This window comes from Rhinolophus hipposideros (genome assembly GCF_964194185.1).
Source record: "Rhinolophus hipposideros genome assembly, chromosome: 5".
NCBI classification, from domain to species: Eukaryota; Metazoa; Chordata; class Mammalia; order Chiroptera; family Rhinolophidae; genus Rhinolophus; species Rhinolophus hipposideros.
The window spans coordinates 3,170,367-3,193,159 of record NC_138051.1 but is presented as its reverse complement, the minus strand read 5'-3'; the positions used below and the strand labels follow the sequence as shown (position 1 = coordinate 3,193,159).

Below are 22,793 nucleotides of genomic sequence, written 5' to 3'. Positions count from 1 at the left end.
TGTTAGCCACATGACTTGGTATGTATCTGTCAGGGTCCAGGCACAAGACAGAAGCCACACCAGAAACCACATTCTTTCTCCCTTGTCCCTGCCCCAAGAGGCTGCACCCCAACGGACTGACTCATCCCCCAGGCTTTCTGGGGGGGTTGTAGGCAGGAGACTGAAGGCTGGGTGGAGGGAAAGGTTTGTGTATCCTTCCTGCTCCCTCCCTACTTTGGTGTCCTCTTTCTGGCAGTGGCAGTGTCCCCAACCTCCACTCTCAAAGGTTCCACTGTCTCTGGGCTCCAGTCACACTGGTTCCTCCATTCTCTGCAATTCTGGGGATGGTAATGGCTCCCGGTTTTTGCTAGTCCCCAGTACCTCACCATCGCCCTTCACCTTATCCACACTTCTATGAGTAGACCCCAATTAAAGTCTCTATTTAAACCATCTTGGGTGAGTGTTTCTTGACAGGACCTTGACTCACACACTTCTCAATTCTTATTGTAAAGCCAGATGCTAAATCTGATACTAAAATTGGACCAATGGCACAGAGAAGGACAGAATGAATGAACGAGTCATTCACTAGTCTCTTCTCTATGTAGTAAATGTAAAGTCCTAATACAAATTTAATCAGATCGAGTCCAACAAATTAAAAGAATACACCATGAGCAAACATTCCTGGAATGCATGGATGATATTATGTCAGAACTGAAGTAAACGGATTACCACAGCAACAGGTCAAAGGAGAAAGAGCATTTTGCACGCTGAATCGATGTTTGGTAAATGTCAACAACCATTCCTGATTTTCTTTTAAAAAGCTCTAGCGAACTGGAAATAGAAGTATACTTATTTCACATGATTAAAAAAACATTAGCTCAAACCCACAGCCAATATCAAAGAGTGAAATGCAAGCATTCCCATTAAATATGGGAACAAGACAAAGATTTCTACTATCTTGTTATTCAACATTGTTCTAAAGATCCTAGCTAATGAAATTAGACAGAACAAATATAAAAAGAGTAAAACAAATTATAATTATTTGCAAATATAACTGTCTTCTTAGAAAAGCTAGGAGAAGAAATACAAAATTATCAGAATAGAAGATTTTAGTAAAGTGGCCAGTTATAAAATGACAGCAGAAAAATTAATCTTTTCCACTTTCTAATAGCATGATGATAAAACATGATGAAAAAAATGGTGATGCGTTAGTTTTCCATTGCTGCATAACAAATTACCCCAAAAGTTTGGTGGTTTGAACAGTTATTATCTCACCATTTCTGTGGGTCAGGGATGTGGGTGTGGCCTAGCCAGGTTCTTTATCTCAGGGTCTCGCACATGGTGCCATCAAGTTGTTAGCCAAAGCTGTGGTCTCATCTGAAGGGTCAAGTGGGAAGCCCACTCATGTGGCTGTTGGCAGAATTCCACTCCCGCAGTTGTTGAGCTGAGGGCCTCAGTTCCTTGCTAGTTGTTGACCAGAAGCCCCCCCAGTTCCTTGCCACAGGGGAGTCCCGTAAGGCAGCTCACAAGGCAGCTGGTTTCCTCAGAGCAGGCAGGTGAGGGGGCTCTAGCAAGACAGCAGTCAGCCTCCGAGCCGCTAATCTCAGAAGTAACACCCCATCACTTGTTGCCACATTCTATTCATGAGAAGTGAGTCACGAGGTCCAGCCTACACACATGGGGAGAGGATTGAACAAGGCAGTGTAATCCAGGGATCATTGGGAGCCATTTCAGAGGCCGCCTCCCACAGATGCCATTGCTCTATCTTCTGAAAAGAAGCACCACACACAACTATATACTCAACTATGAACTAAAACTGCACTGAAGAACAACAATGAAAAAGGCCTTAAAAATAGAAAGATATGCTATGTTCCCAGATGGAAACACTCAATGTTGCAAAGTTGATTATCACATTAAGCTATACATTTAATCCAATTCCAATTCCTAGAGGGCTCTTTTGCTTTGTTTTTGTTTAATTTGGAAAAAAACAATCTAGAGTTTATCTAAATGATAAACTCTAAAAAGAGTAATTTTTTAAAAATAAAGGGGACTTGTAACAATTATGAAAGTAGGGTAATGTCAGTGTAAGATTCCCTGATAGGCCAGTGGAACAGCATAGAAAACCCAGTCAAACACACAAAAATCTTCAGTACATGATAAAACGGTCTTTCCGATCACTGGGAAATAATGAATTCCTTTATGATTCATGTTGGAATAGCTGCTTAATTTATTTTACAGTTATGCTCTTACCTCTCCCCATAGATGTAAATAGTTAAATTAAAAAATGAAATGAAATCATAAAATCATGGAAGAAATTTTAATCAAAAATGTATATATTCTTGGTGAAGACAAAGGTCACACAACTGTAAAGTCTGAGATCATAAAGGAAAAATTAACAATTTGACAGCTTAAAAATAAAGTACTTTGAGGGATGACCGGTAAGCTCAGTTGGTTACAGCGTGGTGCTGATAACACCAAGGTTGCCAGTTTGATCCCCACATGGGCCACTGAGCTGTGCCCTCCTTAAAAAAAAACGAAAAATAAATAAATAAATAAATAAATAAATAAATAAAGCACTTTGGTACATCAGAAAAGTATTAAAAATATTGATGTAAATGATAAATTTTAAAAATTAATTGCACAATATGTAACAAAGAGTGCTACATGAAAAGATGCTATCAAGTATATTATACATTATAAATCAATACTAAACAGATGAACATTACAATAGAAAAATCATTGAAGAATACGAACAGGAAGTTCACCGTTCATTCATTTATTAGACGGATATCTACTGAGTGCCTTTGAAATGCCAGACAATTCTAGGCACTGGGACACAACAGTGAACAAGACAAGAGGGTACCTCCCCTGGACCCTACATTCCAGTGGGGACAGACAGACAACAAACAAATCAGTAAATTATGGAGTATTTTGTAAGGTGGTAAGTACTACTAGTCAAAGAAAAATAGGAGTAACTAAGGTGATTAGGAGTGAGGCATGGAGGGGAAGTGTCAGTGAGAAGGTAACATTTGAGCAAAGCCTTGCACAAGTTCAGGGAGCTGGCTGGGGGGGGGGGGAGGCAGGTTAACAGCTCAGGTGTAGCAGAGGAATGGGGAGACCAGTGTGGCTGGAGCGGGGAGAGCGAGGGCCAGCTGGGGAGGACCCTGCAGGCCATTATGAGGGCTTTGGCTTTTATTCCCAGTGAAATGGGGAACCATCGCTGGGTTTTCAGCAGAATAACATGGTGATTTGTGTCTTAAAAGGATCATTTGGGGGGCCGGCCCGGTGGCTCAGGCGGTTAGAGCTCCATGCTCCTAACTCCAAAGGCTGCCGGTTCCGGTTCGATTCCCACATGGACCAGTGGGCTGTCAACCACAAGGTTGCCAGTTCAAGGGATGGTGAGCAGAGCCCCCTGCAACTAAGATTGAACATGGCACCTTGAGCTGAGCTGCCGCTGAGCTCCCCAATGGCTCAGTTGGTTGGAGTGCGTCCTCTCAACCACAAGGTTGCCAGTTTGACACCCGCAAGGAATGGTGGGCTGCGCCCCCTGCAACTAGCAACGGCAACTGGACCTGGAGCTGAGCTGCGCCCTCCACAACTAAGACTGAAAGGACAACAACTTGAAGCTGAACGGCACCCTCCACAACTAAGATTGAAAGGACAACTTGACTTGGAAAAAAAAAGTCCTGGAAATACATGCTGTTCCCCAATAAAGTCCTGTTCCCCTTCCCCAATAAAATCTTTTTAAAAAAAGGATCGTTTGGGGTACTGTCTTAGAGTTGACATCTTGTGTACAAATAAGAAGCAGGAAAACCAATTGGGAGGTCACTGAACACAAGACAAACTGCTTCCTCTCACCAGTGATCAAAGATATGCAATTTTAAAAATGTATTCACTTGTTTTTAACTTATTCAATGTTTAACGCCCTTCTAAGAAGATAGTACCCCGTGTTGATAAGGGCAAGGGCACTCCTGGCAGGTAAATGGAGACCACTTTCTGGGGGCAGCTGGGTAACCTGTGCCAAACCCTCAGAAACCTTCAACCCCTTTCACCAGAAATCCAATTTCCAATAAATTAATGTGAGGGACTAAAAATGGCTGTTGCTCATTGAGTGTTTGTATGCACCAGACTCTGTACTAAATACACCCCTATGTCACCATGTTTAAATCTTTATCATTATTCCCACTGTACAGAAACAAAAAAGGCACAGTGAGTCACACAGGTCACACCTACGGGCTGGAACCAAACCCAGGCCCCCTGAGGCTGCTGGCTACAGGGATCCTTGTTCAGGGGTGTTCATTGCAGTATCGCTTATAGGAGAGAAAAACAACATGGAATCAACAACGGGAGTTTGCATTCAATTATCATTTACCCACATAGTTCAGTCATTAAAACTCGTGTGGAAGAAAAATGGTTTTTCGTGTAGCCAGGTGCTGACACAGGCAGGCAGCACTGCAAGACGCTTCCTGTTAGGAGGTGCCAGCTGCTGTGACGTTCCACTTCCCATCTAGGTGGTAGCTCCATAGGTGCGTTCACTTTGGGATCATTCATCACGCTGTACACCTTCTGTACTTTTCTCTGTGTTACAGTCAAGATTTTTTAAAGTTTGTTTTTTTAATTTAAGTTGCCAGATGCTTCACCTGGGGGAACACAAACAAAATCTGCGGAGCAGGTCTTCTGGTGTCAGAGACATCACTAGTCCCTTTGGTCATGTAGACATAAGGCTGTCACACCTGCTCCACAGGGTTTGCTACCAACAATTATTGGTCCAAGAAAGTCTGGTCCTTCCAACACCACCAGAAGTGGCTGCCTCCTGAGTAGACAGAAATAAGGCAACCCTACCACTCCACCTTCCCATGTCAACCAGTGGTCCAAATGCCCCACCTGAGATCTGTCAGTGAAACTGAAGATCTGACTGGGGGCTCAGGTCCAGTCCTGGAGGACATGAGGTTCTAATAGTGGGGGAGCTGAGGCTGCAGCCTGGCCTGCCCGAGCCAGCCCCAGACAGAGGGCACTGCTCCAGTGAACTTCTGAGGCCCTGAGTCTGACATCGATTCTATTCAAAAGGCGTGTCCTTAAAGGCAGTTCTGGGTGAGATGAGATGAAGGTCATGGGTATGGAGTAAGCTCCTGCTGTCTACCACAGGACTGGAGTGTAAGTGACCCCCACGCCCCACCCTCAGGTATCCGCCAGGAGCTCAGTCTTGCCCACCTCGGGGCTCGAAGGGGAAGGGGCCACAGGGTGATGAAAGAGGAGTGGAGACAAGATATTAGCAATCTCTCCCTTAAAATATTTTGTAGCTTTTCATTTCAGATTATGAAAGAAATATGTCAATGGTAGGAAATTTAGAATACAGAATAGAAAGTGTAGCTGTCATGACTCACTTCCCTTTTCAGTATTCATATTGACCACAGGCCCCCGCCTACCCAGATGAGGAGGAGGTCAACGCCCCACCTCCCGCCCCCCCCTCTTTCATCACCCTGTGGCCCCTTCCCCTTCGAGCCCCGAGGTGGGCAAAACTGAGCTCCTGGCGGATACCTGAGGGTGGGGCGTGGGGGTCACTTACACTCCAGTCCTGTGGTAGACAGCAGGCGCTTACTCCATACCCATGACCTTCATCTCATCTCACCCAGAACTGCCTTTAAGGACACGCCTTTTGAATAGAATCCATGTCAGACTCAGGGCCTCAGAAGTTCACTGGAGCAGCGTCCTGGGGAGGGAGCCCTGACCCCAGCCCACGACAGGTGACAGGCGCAGCTGTCAGCATCCCCAAGGGCGAGCTCCTTCCTCGCCCACCTCCATGCTCACCTGCCCAGACCACCTGCCTCCCCCACCACAAGGAAAGACGCAAACTGCTTGTGTTGGGCAGAAAGTGGAGAGCAAGCCACCTCACAGTAAGCGACACGAGGAGAGTCACAGATGGACAGGGATGGGCCGACAAACGGAGGCTGAGGAAGATAGAAATGTCTCTCAACGGTCTCAGAAAGGCAGCGCAACGTCTTCGCCTGCACTTAGGACTCATCACTCTGTTCCTTCTGTTCACTTGTGTCACCCTCACTAGCCTGTGAGCTCTTTGGGGACCAGACAGGTCTGCTTCTCTCTGTAACTCCCACAGCTGGCTCAGTTGCCCAGGGAACACAATGATGGAGGGAGTAGACAGATAGGGGATCTTTGGGAGAAACAACAGCAGACAGAGACAGAGTGAGAGAGACACGGGAGAACAGAGACTGCAAGACCCAGAACAGAGGGAGACAGAGGAAAGGGGGGGAGGGAGGGAGGGAAAGATGGGGGAGTGTATTGAAAACAGAAACAAAAAAAGCTAGAAAGACCCAGAAAGACTCAGAGAGACCCAGAGAGAAAGTTTAACGTAGAGAGGCAAGAAAACAAAAGCAGAGAGCGGGGTGTGGGGAGAATGGAGAGAAGAGCCTTCCCTTAGCCTTGCCAGGCAGTTGTTAGTCAGAACCATTGGTTTCCCGCCTCAGTTTCCCTGCTAGTTGTCCAGGGTTAGCCGGGCTGTAGCCTAAGGGACTGGGCACCCTGAGGTCTTGCCAGCCCTCTCCTCTGGGCAAGGGACTCCTTCTCCCCACTGCATGCTGGCTGAGATCCACCCGCACCTTGACGGAAGGGGCTCTCCCACCCACAGACCCCAGCCATCAGCTTCAGCCAAATCCCTCTACCAAGGAAAGGCCAGGATGACCCTCTCCTCCATCTGACCATCCCTTGCTTCTACCAGCCCCCAGGGGCTGGAGGGAGTGAGGACGAGAAAAGGGAATGTACCACTCATTGGGCCCTAGAGCCATGCCTGTTTCTTGGGAGGGGGAGAAAGTCACAAAGGGGGAGAAGCTGGCTGCACTGGGGGCTGAGGGGACCGAGTGGCCTTAATACCCAGTGTGTTATATCAGCACTGGTATTTCCAATTCCCCAAGAACCACGGGGGAGGGGCCCAGAGAGGCCCTCGCTGGGAGGGAAAACGGAAAGGGAGGTGGCCAGAGCCACCAAATTTCCCTGGGTCCTAGAGATGGGTGGTTTCCTTCCCTTCCCTCCCCTCCCCTCCCCTCACCCCATCTGTCTCTGACCTCACCTCCCCCACTTCCGGGCTTCTCTGCAGTTCCAGCCCTGAAGAGAGACACTTTCAAGCCAAAGGGCCGCGCAGCCCCCTCCACGGGCCCCTCCAGGCTGCCTGGGCTCCGGGGACCAAAGCCCCACTGCCTCCCCCCAGCTGTGCCAGATGTGTGTGCGGGGGAGGGGTGAGCAAGCGCGGGCCCAGCTGGCAGTGGTCACTTGGTGGTCTTCTCCCTGCTTAGTCAGCCGGTTCTATGCCAGCTGCCAGGCCTCCCCACTCAGCACTTCCTCTGGCCCACTTTCCAAAGGCAGTGGCTAGGGCTTCCATTCCCCATTCAGCACAAACCCTATCCATGGCCTTTCCTGAGCCACCACCCCACCAGGTGCCAGGGCCTGGGCTCACCAGGCAGCGATCATGGGAGGAGGGGAAAGCCCAGCCCTGCCCAGTGTGGGAGACCTGGGGCAGGGGCACTAAAGCCTGCTTTACCCTTTTCCCTCTACAGAGGGAAAAGAAACATTCTGACCCACAGTGGGCCTCCTGGTCCTTTTCCTCTGCAAAGCAGTGAGGCATGCCATGACTGCTGTCCCTTTTCTGCTCCCCAATCCCTCTGCTGGTCAGGCCAGATGCCTCCTTGCTCCCCCACAGATTTTCCAGAGCCTGGAGTTTCATCACAAGGGCAAGGGACACTGGCCACTCTGTGAGAGCCCCAGCGACAGATCAGCCAGCCCAGAGCTGAGTACACAGTAGGTGTTGAATAGAGTTCTGCACGACTGACAAGCTCTTGCAGCCCTATATCACTGGCCCTCCAAGGTTCCTTGAGACTGGTTTCTAGCACTAGGGACTGGCAACAAGCCTTGAGTCTTAAAATAGTGAGTGTGAATCCTGGCCTGTGGGACAAGGCCTCCAGAGGAGCTGCTCAGCTCCAGCCCAGCCTGGGGATTCAAGCCCTCATGTGACCTGAGCTGTGCACCCTCTACAGACTGCCCAGGCCTCTCTCAGACCACCACTCTGCAGGTGTCAGCCGAATGATGCCAGGACACTTCCAGCCACCAAGACAATGCCTGGCCCTGTGTAAAGAGGTGGAATCACATAGGCTCCCTTGGGGTCCCCGAGCTGCTGGGCCCGGTCAGCCACTGTGGGAGACCGATTGAAGGGAGAAAGAGGTCAAAGGAAGGGCATGGATTGGAGGGAAGAGGACATGCCCCAGGGAAGGAGTTTTGCCTTGTTCAACTTCACCTTGGGCAAGGAAGGATGCTGAAGACAGGTAAAAACAGGAAAGGAACAGGGGGAAAGGAGGGTGGAGAGACACCCTTAGGAGATGAACTCCTCCCTTCTTTCACCAGTCTGGAGGAAAAAAAGAAAATAGTGGCTACATACCTGGGTACTTTTCATCCTCCTCTCATTTTCATCCTCCCAAATATGCCACAAGAAAGGTATTGCCCCCAGGTTATAAATGAAGACGCTAAAGCTCTGACAGCTTAACTGGTTTTCCTGGGCTGTGGCCGTGGCCAGGCCAGGACCCAGGCTCAGTCATCCTGGGTCCTCAGGTCTCCATTCTCAGCAGGGAGCTGGCAGGGCCTGGCAGCTCTGGCCCTGGAAGACTTTGCAGAGGCCCAAACTATGTTCAGAGCAGTTTATTCAAACAGAGCCTAACAGGAAACTTGGCTTCTCTGACTCACTCTGATTCGACCTTATTGGAAAAAAAAGAAAGAAAGCGGAGCGGGAGCCAGCAGCGGGTAGGGTTTCATGCCAAGAGCTGGCTCTGAGTTAGAAGCCAGCTGAGCATAATGGCCCGTGCCTTGATCTCCCCACTGCTCAAAAGCCCTGAGGTGGCCCCTGCCCCCTGCCTGGCTTGAGAAAAGGGGCTCTGCCTTCTCCACTCTAGGCCAGTGGGGCTCCCCTACTTCTGTCCTCCCTCCCTTCCTCCTCTTCCCTTCCCCTCCCGCCTGGGGGTACCCTGAGGCCTGTTTCCACTTCACCTCCTCCTCTCCTGGCGCTGCTGCCCATCTGGCTAGCGGGAGGGCCCTACAGGACCCCAGGGATTCCAAGCAGCTGAGGCCAGCACTGCAGGGGGCAGGCAGGAGGGAAGGAAGGCTTAACCCTCCAGGCCCCGGCCCTGGGTAAGCTGGCTCCGCAGGCAGCTTTGTGTACTAAGCCAAACTAGTCACTCCTTGCAGGAGTCCTGTCTGGAGCCTGAAACCAAACTCCACACTGGGGAGCTGAGGGGCCAGTGTTGAATGGATGCTGGCTAGGTTATAAACATTTAAAGGTGGATAGATGCCCTAAGTCACCTGAACCAGGTTTCATCCTAAAGCACACTGTGATGGGTGAACAAATGCTAGCTAGGGGGAAGGGGTCCAAGGACCCCCAAGAACTGTGCACTCTGGCTGTGTCTTCCTAAGGTGGGCTCCAGGAGCTCTCAAAGTAGAAGGGTAATCTGCAGGGGTCAGTTTAAGGGAAGGGTCTTTCTACTTGGTTTATAAGCACGAGAGGGGGTTTTCTGCTCTCCAGTTCCCAGGAGCAAGGTTGGAGAAGGCAGAAGGCAGCCCAGAGGAGGTATTCAGAGTGAGATTTCTTGGACACCAAAGTTCAAATTTCTAGGACCCCTCCTCTCTCCTCTGTCCCCAGAGGAAACAGAGAACCTCCTGAAGCCCTCTTGGGGACCATCTAGTCTAATCCTCCAATGATCGGATAGGGTGACTGGATCAGAGAGGGGAAGGGACTTGCCCAAGATCACCCAGCAACTTAATCACAGCAACAGGCCTGGGCCCATTTTCCTGAATCCCCCTTCTGCTGTTCTCTGCTTACAGTGAACCATGCTTCCAGTGACATGACCCCCACCCCATATCAGATAGGCCTGGGTTTCTTTTTATTCATGTGCACATTCAGGATATTTCCAGGTTATGTCAACTCAAGAGCAGAAAGCACACATAATGTGCGAGAAGGTGATCTCTCGCATGATTTCACAAGTTCTATTCAGCACAGGGCATACGCCCAGTCTATAAACCAGGAGAGTAAGCCCCAGAGGTATGCCAGGAGAGGAACAGCTGATGCTCCAGCCCCTGGATACTCAGACCCAAGAAACTGAGGTGCACCTGGGGTCCAGAATTAGAGGGTGGTTCAGCTGGGGTTCGGCATCTCCCCAAGGAAGCCCATCAACAAGGAGGGTGTCTTTTAGCCCTGGCTTTGGGGACTTGGAGCCCAGGGGTCCTGGGGAGAGGCTGGAGTAGACAGGAGTCAGGGGCTCATTCAAGCCCACACAAGCAGTAAGTAAGACGAGACCAGGGGAGTCTGGGTCCAAAACAGAGAGAAATGGCCAGAGTGGTGCTGACTCCCCCGACCCAGCCCTGTTCAGCCTGCCTGGGCCCCACCTCCCAGGCCTGAGTCCCCAGAGGACCCCTCCTACTCTTTATTTCATTCCCTTCCTCAGAGGCAGGTCTGCGGCTTGGCTGGGAGCTCCAGGCACTGAGGGAGCACAGCAGCTGTGGGACAGGCCACATAGCTAAAACCCGGCGGGCCATAGGGCCCTGCGGAGGAGACCCCAGCAGGCGGACCCGGCTGCCCGAAACCTCCCAAAGCTCCCAGCCTGTTGCTTATTCATTCAGAGTGGGAGAGCGCCAGCCCGCGGGCAGCCAGTGCCCCGCTGCCCCAGTAAGACCCCCAGGCGGTCCTGCCCGGTGCCCTGCAGAGCGCCTCTTGCGGCCCTGGGCACCGCCCCTGCCCTGCCCTGACCCCTTGGCCTCGAAATGCTGTCATCGGAGGAGCCTTCCCGCTCGGACCAAGGCCAGGATGGACAAAGCTAGAGCTGGGGCAGGCAAGGAGCCATCCTGTCCTCGAGGCCGTGGGAAGAGCAGCACGCACAGTCTGAGAGCCTCTCGGCCCGCCAGGCCTCTGCAGAGGGGCCACCATGGCTCTGGCCCGAACCGGCTGGCAGCTGGGAGCCCTGGTGTGGGGCGCCTGCCTCTGCGCCCTGGTGCACGGGCAGCAGGCCCAGCCGGGACAGGGCTCAGACCCGGGGCGCTGGCGACAGCTGATCCAGTGGGAGAATAACGGGCAGGTGTACAGCCTGCTCAACTCGGGCTCCGAGTACGTGCCCGCAGGACCTCAGCGCGGCGACAGTAGCTCCCGAGTGCTTTTGGCGGGCGCCCCCCAGACCCCGCAGCGGCGCAGCCCAGGAGGCCCCCGGCGGCGGCAGGCCCCCTCGCTGCCCCTGCCCGGGCGCGTGGGCTCCGACACGGTGCGCGGCCAAGCGCGGCACCCGTTCGGCTTCGGCCAGGTGCCCGACAACTGGCGCGAGGTGGCCGTCGGGGACAGCACGGGCATGGCCCGGGCCCGCACCTCGGTTTCCCAGCACGGGGGCTCCACGTCCTCGGTCTCGGCCTCGGCCTTCGCCGCCACGTCCTACCGCCAGCCCCCCTCCTTCGCGCAGCAGTTCCCCTACCCGCAGGCGCCCTTCGTCAGCCAGTACGAGACCTACGACCCCGTGGCGCGGACCTACGACCAGGGCTACGTGTACTACCGCGGCGCGGGCGGCGGCGTGGGCGCCGGGGCAGCGGCCGTGGCCTCGGCGGGCGTCGTCTACCCCTTCCCGCCCCGGGCGCGCTACGAGGAGCTCGGCGCGGGCGAGGAGCAGCCCGAGTACGCGCCGCAGGGCTTCCTGCCCGCCCCCGAGCGGCCCTACGCGCCGCCGCCGCCGCCCGCCGACGGCCTGGACCGCCGCTACTCGCACAGCCTGTACCACGAGGGCGCCGCGGGCTCCGAGCGGGCCGCCCCCGACGCCGGCGCCGACGCCGCTCAGGCCACCGGCGGCGCCTATGGCGGCGACCCCCGCCTCGGCTGGTACCCGCCTTACGCCAACCTTCCGCCCGAGGCCTACGTCCCGCCCAGGGCCGTGGAGCCGCAGCCCCCGTTCCGCGTGCTGGAGCCGCCATACCTCCCGGTGCGCAGCTCGGACGCGCCCCCGGCCGTGGGGGAGCGCAACGGCGCGCAGCAGGGCCGGCTCAGCGTGGGCAGCGTGTACCGGCCCACCCAGAACGGCCGAGGTGAGTACTGTCCCCACGCCCTGCGCTTGGTCCTCCTGGTCCCTGGGGAACCGCTCTGTGAGCCCAGACCCTCCCCCGTCCTTAACTAAAGACCCCCCCCAGCACCCTGAGTTGCTAGGGATCCCCCACCCCCCTATCAGCGTCCCACCTTCCAGACTTTCCCTGGCTACACATCATTGGTGCCAGGATTTGGCCAGGCAGGCCTGGGCTCTGACCCTGGCTTGGGGGCAGGGGGCTCTGGGAGGAAGCACCTTCCAGACCTGGCTTGGGTCATTTGGGGACAAAGGGAAGGAGCTCTTCTCCCTGCCTCTTCCTCATTCCAATGAGGGCATGTCCTCCACCCTTGGAGATGCCCCTATGCCAGCCTCACAGGGTGAAGCAGGCATAACGAAGGTCAGCAAGGCCTTATAGGATCCCTCCGGAGATGTGGCAAGTTCCTGGTCCCTGGGCTCCATGAGCTTGGCTCTGGTGAGCAGGAGGTTAGAGGAGAAGCTCTTGCCCAAGGAATCCAGAGTAGATGACAAGAGTTCCCTCAGGGACACTGGAGGGGCCAGTGAGGCATTAGCCTGGGTGCAAAATTTAAGGGGGTACCCTAAAACTGGTAATATGTTAATGCATTTTCAGAGCAAAATAATGTAAAACATTCCATGATGAACAAAATATCCCAAGTTTAAATAGAATCAGTAATGGTGCCATGCCAAACCACATTGGAGCCTATGGCAAACAGAAAAATCAACAATGCTGATGCTCTCTTTATTTGAAATTTCAATGTTTTGTTCATCCCAGATGAACAATTAATTTTGATTTTTAAAAATATTTCATCAAATGTTACTTATCTGGTTACTGAGTTTTTTGGCACCCTCTTAAATTTTGCACCCCACGCCAGTGCCTCCCTCACTTCACACAGCGCATCCTAGTGTAGGCCCTGGGTGAGAATCTTAGGAAACTGCTGTGGATGGGCCTCCCGCTGGCTTTTTTGGGTGGGGATGGGGTGGGGGTGATTTTATGACCTGGGAAGGCCCAAACCATCTGCACACAAGGACACAGTGCAGGGGGCAGCCTTCCTTCTTCAGTTGGACAACTCCCCATATGCTGTTAGCACTCGGGCTACTCTGCTAAGGGCCCACAAGTCCTTGGCCTGGTCTGGCCAGGGCTGCCCCTGCTGCTTTCTGCAAGTTCAAAGTCAGCTTTGGTCAAGATTTCCCATTCCGTCCCCCATGCCCATGCAATCCACTCCTGCCCTACCTCTTAGATTCCCCGCTCCACACCAAGGTTACTGTGCCAGGCCCACCAGGTGAGAACTGAGGCCTTCGGGGTCCAGGGGCTGAGGTGCTGCACCCGCAGCATTAGCTCCTCTCCCTCTGTCAGCATGGGGACTGCTGCCTTGTCTTCAGCCACACTGACCTTGGGTGATAGGTTGCTGCTGAGGCAGGGGTAAGGGTGTGTGTGTGTGTGAGAGCGGGACGGGGGCGTCCCTGTTTCCCTAGGGGCTGCTGGAACACAAGGCTAGGCAAGAGAGTGTCCCCCTCACATCCAAGGCATAGCACTCAAGTGGGGTGCTGAATTGCAGTGTGAGAACCTGCAGGAGTGAGGTAGAGGGCCCTCTGTGATATGATAAGGAGCCACCCTCGTTCTCACCAGGACCCTGCAGCTGAGCGTCAGCTGCTCAGCTGCTCAGCTGCTCCTAGAACTCCTTGCAGGAGAAGACATATAGGGTGCTAAACTTTTTTTTTAATTTTATTGGGGAATATTGGAGAACAGTGTGTTTCTCCAGGGCCCATCAGCTCCAAGTTGTTGTCCTTCAATCTAGCTGTGGAGGGCGCAGCTCAGCTCCAAGTCCAGTTGCCGTTTTCAACCTTTAGTTATAGGGGGCGCAGCCCACCATCCCATGCGGGAATTGAACCAGCACCCTATTGTTGAGAGCTCACGCTCTACCAACTGAGCCATCCGGCCACCCCTAAGGTGCTAAACTTTTGCAGTAGCTTTTCTTAGAATGCAAGACCACAGAGTGAGGCTCAGCCAACCCCCCCCCGCCAAACCTCTGAGCAGAGGAGAAAACCGAGACCTCAAATTCCACAGCACCGCTGGCAGAGCTAGGCCTGGGACTGGACATCTGTGCTCCAAGCCAGTGGGTTTCCTAGGGCCCCTCTTTGGCCTGTCAGTTCTTAAGGTTCAGAGGGGGACCAACCAGGGCAAGGCTGTATCTGGACTGGGGGTGCTTGGTGCTTGGCAGGGCCTCTGGCCATTGCTCCTGAACCCCACAATTCATCTGGATGAAAGACATTTCTCCCCTGAAGGTAGATGTTAGGGGCCAGGCCCAATGTGCTGGTGTGCACCAAATCCAGGCCCTGCTCTGGGGCACACCTCAGTGCTGGGATTGGGCAGGCGTTGGGGGGTGGGCTAGGGGAGCCCAGAGGAGGAGCCTCCCCAGGCAGGGTCTGGGGGCTCAGGGGACCTGCTCAAGCACTGCTGCAGGGAGAGCCATCTGCACCCTCCCCTAGTCATGGAGGGGGTGGTGTGTGGGTGGGACTGTTGCGGGTACGGGCCAGTTTGGGGCTCAGAGAGGGAGCACTACTTTCTCACCCATCATTGGTTCCCCGTCCCCACCCTACTAGGCCGGGACCATGGAAAATCCCTGTTCAGAGAAGTCCAAGTCTTGTTCTTGAGCTCAGACCCCCAAGCCTGGTGTGGGAGTCCAGGGCGGATTCTCTGAGGCTGACCTCATTCCTCCTGGCCACACACCCAGGGGTCTGAAGCAGGGCCCTGGCAGCCTGCGTGCGTGGGCGTGAATGTGTCCTCACAACACCAGACACATGTGCGCACCACCCTCGTCCCGCCGTCTTTGGGTAGTTTCCAAGTGCCTTTCTAGGACCCAGTTTCTCCCTGGGGGGCCTGTACCGTCTTCCCTCCCACCCTGGGCGGGGGATGCCCAAGGCCTCCAACTCTGCAACATGTAACTGGAGAGAGGACCAGGAAACAGGCCCAGAGAGAGTCACATATTCTCCTGGCTCTCAACAAATCCATGCAGAGGCCTGGAGGGTGGCTGCCTGCTTCCAGGCCGGGCTGTGTCCTTAGCACTGTCTGTCTCCCACGACCAGGCCCCCCTCTCCCGCCTCCTTGCCCCTGCTCCTTCCTCCCCGCAGCCTCAGCTTCTCTGAGCTGGTGGTCTTAGTGCCAGCCCCAGGAGACCACGGCTCTTCTCCCAGGGCCTCTCCCTTACACCCCCAGCCTGATTCACTGGCGCGGGCAACCCTGTGAAAGTAACACGGAGCCTCTCAGGGCATCTCCGTGCCAGCCTTGCCTGGCATGAATCCTCCATCCCTGCCCTCACACAGCCAATTGGAGGTCAGCAGGGCGCTGTGGCTGCCTCCTGCCTGATGCCCTGGTCCCTGCCTCTCCCTCACCAGTCCATCCTACACATGGGGCAGATAAACCCCGAGTTGCTGACCATGTTTCTCTCCCACTCAGGAGGTTCTGTGGCTCCCAAGGCCTCCAGGACAAAATCTGAATGCCTGCGGCTCCAGAGCCTTGAGGCACCCCCTTCCTCTCCCCGCCACCTCCTCCCTCTCTCAGGTCTCCACAGCCCCATGGGGTTGTGCTACACCTAGACCTAGAGAGTTCACCTCCCTGCACACATGGGGTGTTTCTGGGGTGTTCACCTCTCTGTCCAGCGCCTCATACCCAAGAGGTCAGACTCCCTTTAGTCCCTGAGGATGGCCTTGGCTCCCTGCCCCCACCCCCCACCTGCCCCTCCCGGTCACCTACCCACCTCCACAGGGCAGGGAGTCGAGGCAGGGAAGGATGGAAGCAGCCTACCACACCAAGCATCCCGAGTTAGAGTCCAAGGTGAAGATGATGGTGACAACCTGGCCATTTGCTGAAGAACACCTGGAGTTACCGGTTTAAGTGTGTAATTCTATTCACCCCCACAGCCTCCTAGAGAGGTTGGACATTATGGTACAGATGAGAAAACTGAGACTTAGGGAGTTCTCCCAGGCTGGATGCAGCTCATCCAGAATTCACGCTGAGCCTGTCATCCCTGCTTTGCACAGAAGCAAGCTAGGAGGAGCACCCTGCCTCCCCCAGGAGGGCAGGGCAAGAGCCTGGAGCTCCTCCACCGCCTTCCGCTCCCTGGGCCTCTGCCCCTCCAGCTGCAGCGGGCAGGAGGGATCATTACCCTAGCATCTGTAGGGCACTTTACACATCAGCCCTCTTCATTCCTGCAGCCACCCCATGAACCAGGCAGTTATTCGTCCCATTTCATAGAAGGCAACAGGCCCACTTGCTAATGGTCACACAACCTCTTAGTAGCGAAACCATGATTTGAGTCTGCATGACTTCCTCATCCTGAGTTCTTAATTGTTATACATTATTATTTTTAAAATTTTTATGTATACCCCGTATTTAATTTTTATGTATTCTGGCATACCCTGCACACTTCATTTATTCACTCATTTTTTTGGTCATTCAACAGACATTTGATAGTCAGCTCTGTTCCAGGCACAGGTTGTGACGGGGTGAGATAGGCCAGTGAGTGTGAAGGCTTTGGAAGTGAAGACTCCCTTGGCAGGGTGGGTGTTAGAGCCTTGCCATCCTCATGCCAGACTCCAGGACCTTTACTTGACAAACACTTATCTACTGCTTCCTAAGTGCCGGACACTGTTCTTAGAACTTTACAATTAGGGTCACTTAATCCTCATAACAACCCAAAGTATTATTATTATCCCCATTTTGCAGATGAGGCAACTGAGACCCTCAGAGGTTAAGTCACTTGCCCAAGTCATATAACTGGTGACTGGAAAAGCCGGAATCACAGCTCAGCATCCCTCCATCCTTCCCTGAAGTTGCCTCAGGTGCTCCTTCAGGAAGATATGGAGTCTTCAGGCAGAGGAAAGTGTCGTAAAGGGTCCAATGAGCGGTGGAGAGAGGGACCTGGGTCTTCTTCCTAATTCCCTGTGAGGCAGTCGAATGCCACTAGTGTGGGAACAAACAAGTGGTGTCCTGGCAGCCTCATCAAAGGCAGACTTCCTGCCTCTCCTCTTATCCAGTTGCCAGGTCACATCTTCTCTCCCCTGGCCTCAAACTGGACCATCGCTGCCAGAACAAACAGCTCCTATTTTAAATAATAATAATAGTAGCGGATATTTATTGAACAGTTACTATGCACCAGACACCATGCCAGGTATTTTATTTTCATTTTCTCTTTTAATCCCCGCAGCAACCTTGTGGGATAGATAGTATTATCACCCCCAGTTTACAGACCAGGAAACCGAGGCTAGAGAAGGTCAGTAACCTATCTGAGGTCTCAGAGCTCCTCAGTGGCCAAGCTCACTTCCAGGCTGACTGTCTATCCCACTGACTGCCCTCAGGGAAGGAAGGGTATGTCTTCATGTTCATTGTTTCTCTCAAGTCTAAACCCCCTGGAAAACCCACATTTGGAGTTTTGTCTCGCATCCATAGGCCCCACAGAGCCTTTGGAGGTGGTGGCGGAGCAGGGTGGGACATCATCAGGGCCTGTCGGCACCAGGCTCCCGTCGCATTTGACCTGGGTGTCCTGGCCTTTCATCCCCCTCCTCCCTCTCTCCAAACCTCGGGGCCCCCATCTCAATGTCCTCTCGGTTCTGAAGGGTCCCTCCTCCCCAGTAGTCCCAGCCCGAGTCCACCCACTCCTGTCCAAGCCAAGAACACATGGAAAAGTCCCCAGGGCAGTGGCTGGAATGGCAGGAAAGGAAGGGCGAGGGGAGGAGGGTGGTCAGCCCAGGCGGCCCACACCTGCTTCTAATTCCCGTGCAGGCATTCCTGTGGAGCAGCAGTTGGCTGGGCTTGGGAGGCCGGAATGAGTGGCCAGGTCTGGTCCCCTGCCCTGCCCTGACCTAGCAGCCTCCTCACCACAGGCAGCTGCACCCAGAAGGCCTTTGTGTCTGCATTTAGATTACGGGGCCAGGGTTAGGCCAGGGTCCCTCTGCCACTTGCTGATGGGCACTCAGAAATCAGGCATTTGCGTATCACCTGGAAATGGGTAATACTGGTGTTAGAATGCCAGAACAGGAAGGGACTCAGGTTAGGAAGGCAAGGCCTGAAAAACCTGTGCCATCAAAAGCCTCGGGAGACAACCCACCTTTCCTCCTGCTCGGGAGACAACTGATACCACAGGTTTTTCAACCCCAAAGCTAATCCTGTTTCCAAAAAAAAGGACTTTTGGAATCAGTCCTATTCTTTGCTTGATCATGAAATCTGTGCTCAGACAAGGCAGATGTCACCAGACCGTTTATGGGGTGCAGTTATTTGTGAACATGCTCACCAAGGGTGGATAGTTGCCAGGCCCTGAGCTGAGTGCAGGGAATTCAGGGATGCCCGAGACCGACCCGTATCTCACTGAGGTCTCAGCCCAGCAGCATGAAGGCAGACACACAGGATGCAGTGGCCCAAGTCCTCCTCCATCTCTGCAGCTCCCAGACCTGCTGTCCACTGAGGTCTGGGCTTGCAGCTGGGAGCAGGCAAAGGACAACCCCACCCACTCCCAGGGGCTCTTGTCTGGCTGATCACCTCATGAGGATATTCAGCCATTCAACAAGATTGTGTGCTGGGCAGGGACCTAAAGCTGGGTGTTCATCAGTGAAAAGAAAGGCACAAAGTTTTTGTCCCGTGGGTCTTGTATTTTCATGCGTAAACATAATAAATAGGTAAATAATCAAAGGTCATAAGTACTGTGGAAACAATAGAGATAAGTGAGGGAGAGCTGGAGCGGAGAGGGGGCAGGTTGCAAAGGTGGTCAGGACAGGCCTCTTGAAAGTGACATTTGAACAGAGACTTGAAGGAGGGGAGTGAGCAAGCCACGCAGCTATTTGCAGGAAGAGCATTCTAGATAGAGGAAACAGCCAGTGCAAAGGCCCTGAGGCTAGAGTTCCCTGGGGTTTTCAAGTGTGTGTCCGGGGGGCATAATAGGAGACAGGTGAGAGAGGTAACAGGCCCCGACCAGGGAGGACCTCGAAGGCCACTTTGGCTGGCATTTTCCTGCATCGGGGAGCTACTGCGGGGTTTGAGCTGAGCAGTGACATTTAAATAGAGGCCCTGACTGCTGTGCTGCGAATGGATAGTGGGGAGGCAGCTAAGAGACTGAGAGGTACAGAGATCCGGGCAGAGATGACGGCAGCTGGGCAGGGAGACACAATGGAGGTGGTGGAAGGCAGATTCAGGATGTGTTTTGGAGATAGAACTGACGGGATTTCCTGATGGATTGGACATGCGTGTAAGATAAAGAGAAGGGGTCAGGCATAATGTAAAGGTTTATGGCCTGTGCAGTTGGAAAGGTGAGGCTGCTGGAAGCTGAGATGGAAAAAGGTCACTGGCAAGGATCTGAGGGGCAGGGAGGGAGCCCAAGGGCCTAAAACATCCAGGAAGGCTTCTGGAGGTGGGGCAGGGGCCCTGAGCAGGGCCTGCAAGGGCGGGGGGCCGGGAGGGGTAGGTAGAGGCTGTGCTCACACTGGGCAGGCTGTAGTCAGTGAGGTGTGCAGGGAGGTGGCAGAAGGCTTGGCCAGCAAGGAAGGTCGCTTACCTCCCCAAAGGTTGGCGTCCGCCTCCTCCCAGCTCAGCCCCGGCCTGCTTCCTGGGTGGTTTGCTCAATTGAACACTCACAGATGCCCTTCTCTGAGCTGGGCCCTGCCACAGAGAGGAGTGAGGCCATCTCTGCTACCGGACAGTGACTCCCAGTCCAGTGGGAGCAGCAGATGTGCTGGAAGAGGAGTGCAGGGTGGTGGCAGAGGGGTGGTCAGGACTGATGGGAGGCTGTGGGGCCTAAAGACTGTACCCCAGTGAGGGCAGAGCTGGGCTGTGCGCGCGCGTGCGTGTGTGTGGTAGGGAATTCCAAGGTAAGGGCACCACGGCACCAGAGGCGGGGGCAGAAGATGTCAGGTGTGCTAGGGAGCTGTCTACTGAGCCTCAGTGTTACGAGATCTGGGAGGCCAGGTTAAGGCCACCACAGAAAGCCATGGCTGTCACCCTGAGCAGTCTGGGCTGATTGTGTGGGCAGTGGGGAGCCACTGAAGGCTGTGGGGCTGGCTTCATGGCGCTCACAGCTCCTTTGCCTGGGCTGGGATTGCCCCTTCACAGTGGGGCGCAGCTCCCACTGCCACCTTGCCGCCTGCTCATCACACACATGTGGTGCTGACAACTTAATGTCCTGATTATGAGATGATAATTTCATGGGCACGGAGCTGCCAGCTCCCACCCCAGGGGCCCTCTCGGCTCATCGCTCCTCAAGGCCGTGCCCTCAGCTCCCTGCTTTCCCTGCCTAGGGCTCCTCTGGAGTCTGGCTGCTCAGGGAGGCAGGACATTTCACTGCGCACGTGTGTCACAACCCACTGCCCATTGTCTATCCTCGTACCAGGCTCAGGAGACTGGGGCTATTTTGCATTCCACTCTCCTTCATCTGCGTCTGGTGAGCAGAGGGCCTGGGGAGGGAGGATTTCCAAGGAGATGAGGTTTATGGAACCCACAGAAAAGGGGAAGCCAACAGGGAAACAGGTGAGGTGTGGGCAAGTGGCAGGAATGTAACCGCAGGCCCTCTGCACTGGGCAGCCTCCAGGAACCGCTGAGCAGGAGGGAACAGATCGCTCATAAGGCAGGAAGGATTTAGGTCAGACGTGGGAGAATTTCCTGGCTGCTAAACGACAGTCTGTAGAGGTTGTGAGAGGTCCTGGGCTCTTGCCCAAGGCTGGGGAATGGACTGAACAGCCCCTGAAAAGTATTTTAATCTCCAAGTGTTTATGGAGCCATCAAATTATGCTCAAGGACCAGTTAGTCCAATCTCCCCATTGTCCACATGGGGGAGCTGAAAAGGGAAGGGACCTGGACAGCGGGGAATTGGACAAGATGGTGAACTCGCCTACGAGTCTTACTACCAAGAAGGCCCAGCCTGTGTCCTGCCAGGGAAAGGGAAGACTCTCCCAGGTTCCCGTGGGCTGGCATGTGGACCAGCCGGCAGACCCAGGCCCAGTCTGGGTGGAGGATGGGGCAGGCTGGCCTGAGTACCTTGTGAAGGGGCCCCGGATCCCGCACAGAGGAAGCTCACGGGCCAGAGCCAGCATGCAGAAGCTGGCCCTTGTCCTAGACTCTGTGACTTCACTGCCCTGGAGGTCTGACCCGGCCCTCAGAGGCTGACGGGCTTCCCAGACCAGCAGCTGCCTGCGGAATGGCCTTGGGACCCCCTACGCTTCCACCCAGCTCCTCCCTAGCCAAGCAGCCTGGCTTTGGCCAGCCCAGGGGCCCTTGCTGCCTTTTAACTCAGTGTCCCCCCACTCTGGCCCAGGCTCTGTGCAGCCTGAATCCCTGTGTGCACGACGCCATGGTCAGCATGGAAGGGTGTCCACAGAGGGGCAGCCCAGGGCTCCAGGCCATGAGTAGGCTAGAGGACAATCAGATCTGGAGAAATGGAGGCACAGAGGCCTGAAGAGGGGCCAGGTCTGCCCAGGGCCACACAGAAGGCCTGGGACAGAGTTGGTAAGAAGCCAGGCTCCTGTCTACCTCCTGAGATGCTGATGGTGACAAAGCCTCCCTATGCAGCCTTCAGGTGGTTAGCCCATCCCTGGCGTCCGTCCCAGGAGACCGGCAACGTCGGCCTGCGGGTGCACACTGTGGAGCCCATTTATTTATAGCAATGACAAGCAATGAACCAGGCAGATCTTAAATGTTCACATTGACTGCGAACCTAAAAAACAATGCGATTGTAAGACAGTATCATTTATATATGTTAAGAATACATACGCACTGCAGATTTTACACAGAGGCACAAATGTGTGTGGACATATCTAAGAGTCAGAGGTGAGAATGAAGATGAACAAATTTTACTACAAGAGATGGGACTCGCAAAGACCTATGATAATGACTAGTTTGCTCTGAAATGAGAATTATGATTAATTCCATTTTCTGCCTTTATGAAAACGAGTCTCCGGGAAAACTTCTCAACGGAACCCACTCAATAGAGTGTCCAGTGCCATGTCCAAGAACTGGATGACTCCAGCCATTCTGGATAAGAGATCCCAGCCCCTCCTCAAAAGTACATCCCCGTGACTGGTGATTCTCTCTGCCTTCTGACTAAGCATTACCCTCGCCAGGGTCTTCTTGGGATGAGGTGGGGATAGTGAGCACATGGTCTGCTTGTAACTGGACATCACCCAATCCTGCCTGGAGGGTGTGGTTGCACCCCATAAGCCAGAGACAACAGACCAGTACCCCTGCCTCTACTCCACACACCCCTACTCAAGCCTTCTCTCATCACACAACCTGCCGCCTGCCCAAGACCCTCTGAAGGGAGTGACAGCCCACGCCTGCTGGCCTGGCTGCTGACTGAGTGCCTCTTGGGAGAGCAGGCCAGAGAAGGAGGGATTGTTCCTTCCTGGAAAAACATACCAGCAGAGGGAGGGGGCCTGCTGTTCCCAGGGACCTCAGCAGGGGGTGGGGAGGAGGGTACAGGCCTAAAGGTGGCTCTCTTCCAGCACATTTCTGGGAGGCAATGAATGTGTGACAGGGTGGAGCTTGGCCCGTGTGGTGTCGGGGAGGGGGACTCAGTTGGGGGGCGTCACAGAGCCCCTGTGAGATGTGGAGCAAAAAGAAGATAAAGCCAGTGTGATTCTATTTATACTCTGGAAAAGGCATTAACTAAAGTAATGAAAAAGCAGATCAACGATTACCTGGGGTGCTAGAGGGGCAAA

At 54.1% G+C, this 22,793-nt stretch overlaps 1 protein-coding gene across 1 annotated transcript in view; it reads left to right on the top strand.

Annotated features, from left to right (window-relative positions):
- The first annotated feature begins 10,482 nt into the window (after positions 1-10,482).
- The window catches only part of LOXL1 (lysyl oxidase like 1), a 28,106-nt gene continuing 15,795 nt past the window's right edge, over positions 10,483-22,793 (top strand). Inside the window, exon 1 of the mRNA XM_081050315.1 lies at positions 10,483-12,084. Within this exon, the coding sequence (XP_080906441.1) occupies positions 10,950-12,084 (1,135 nt within the window). The 5' untranslated portion in view covers positions 10,483-10,949. The remainder of the gene's footprint in view (positions 12,085-22,793) is intronic.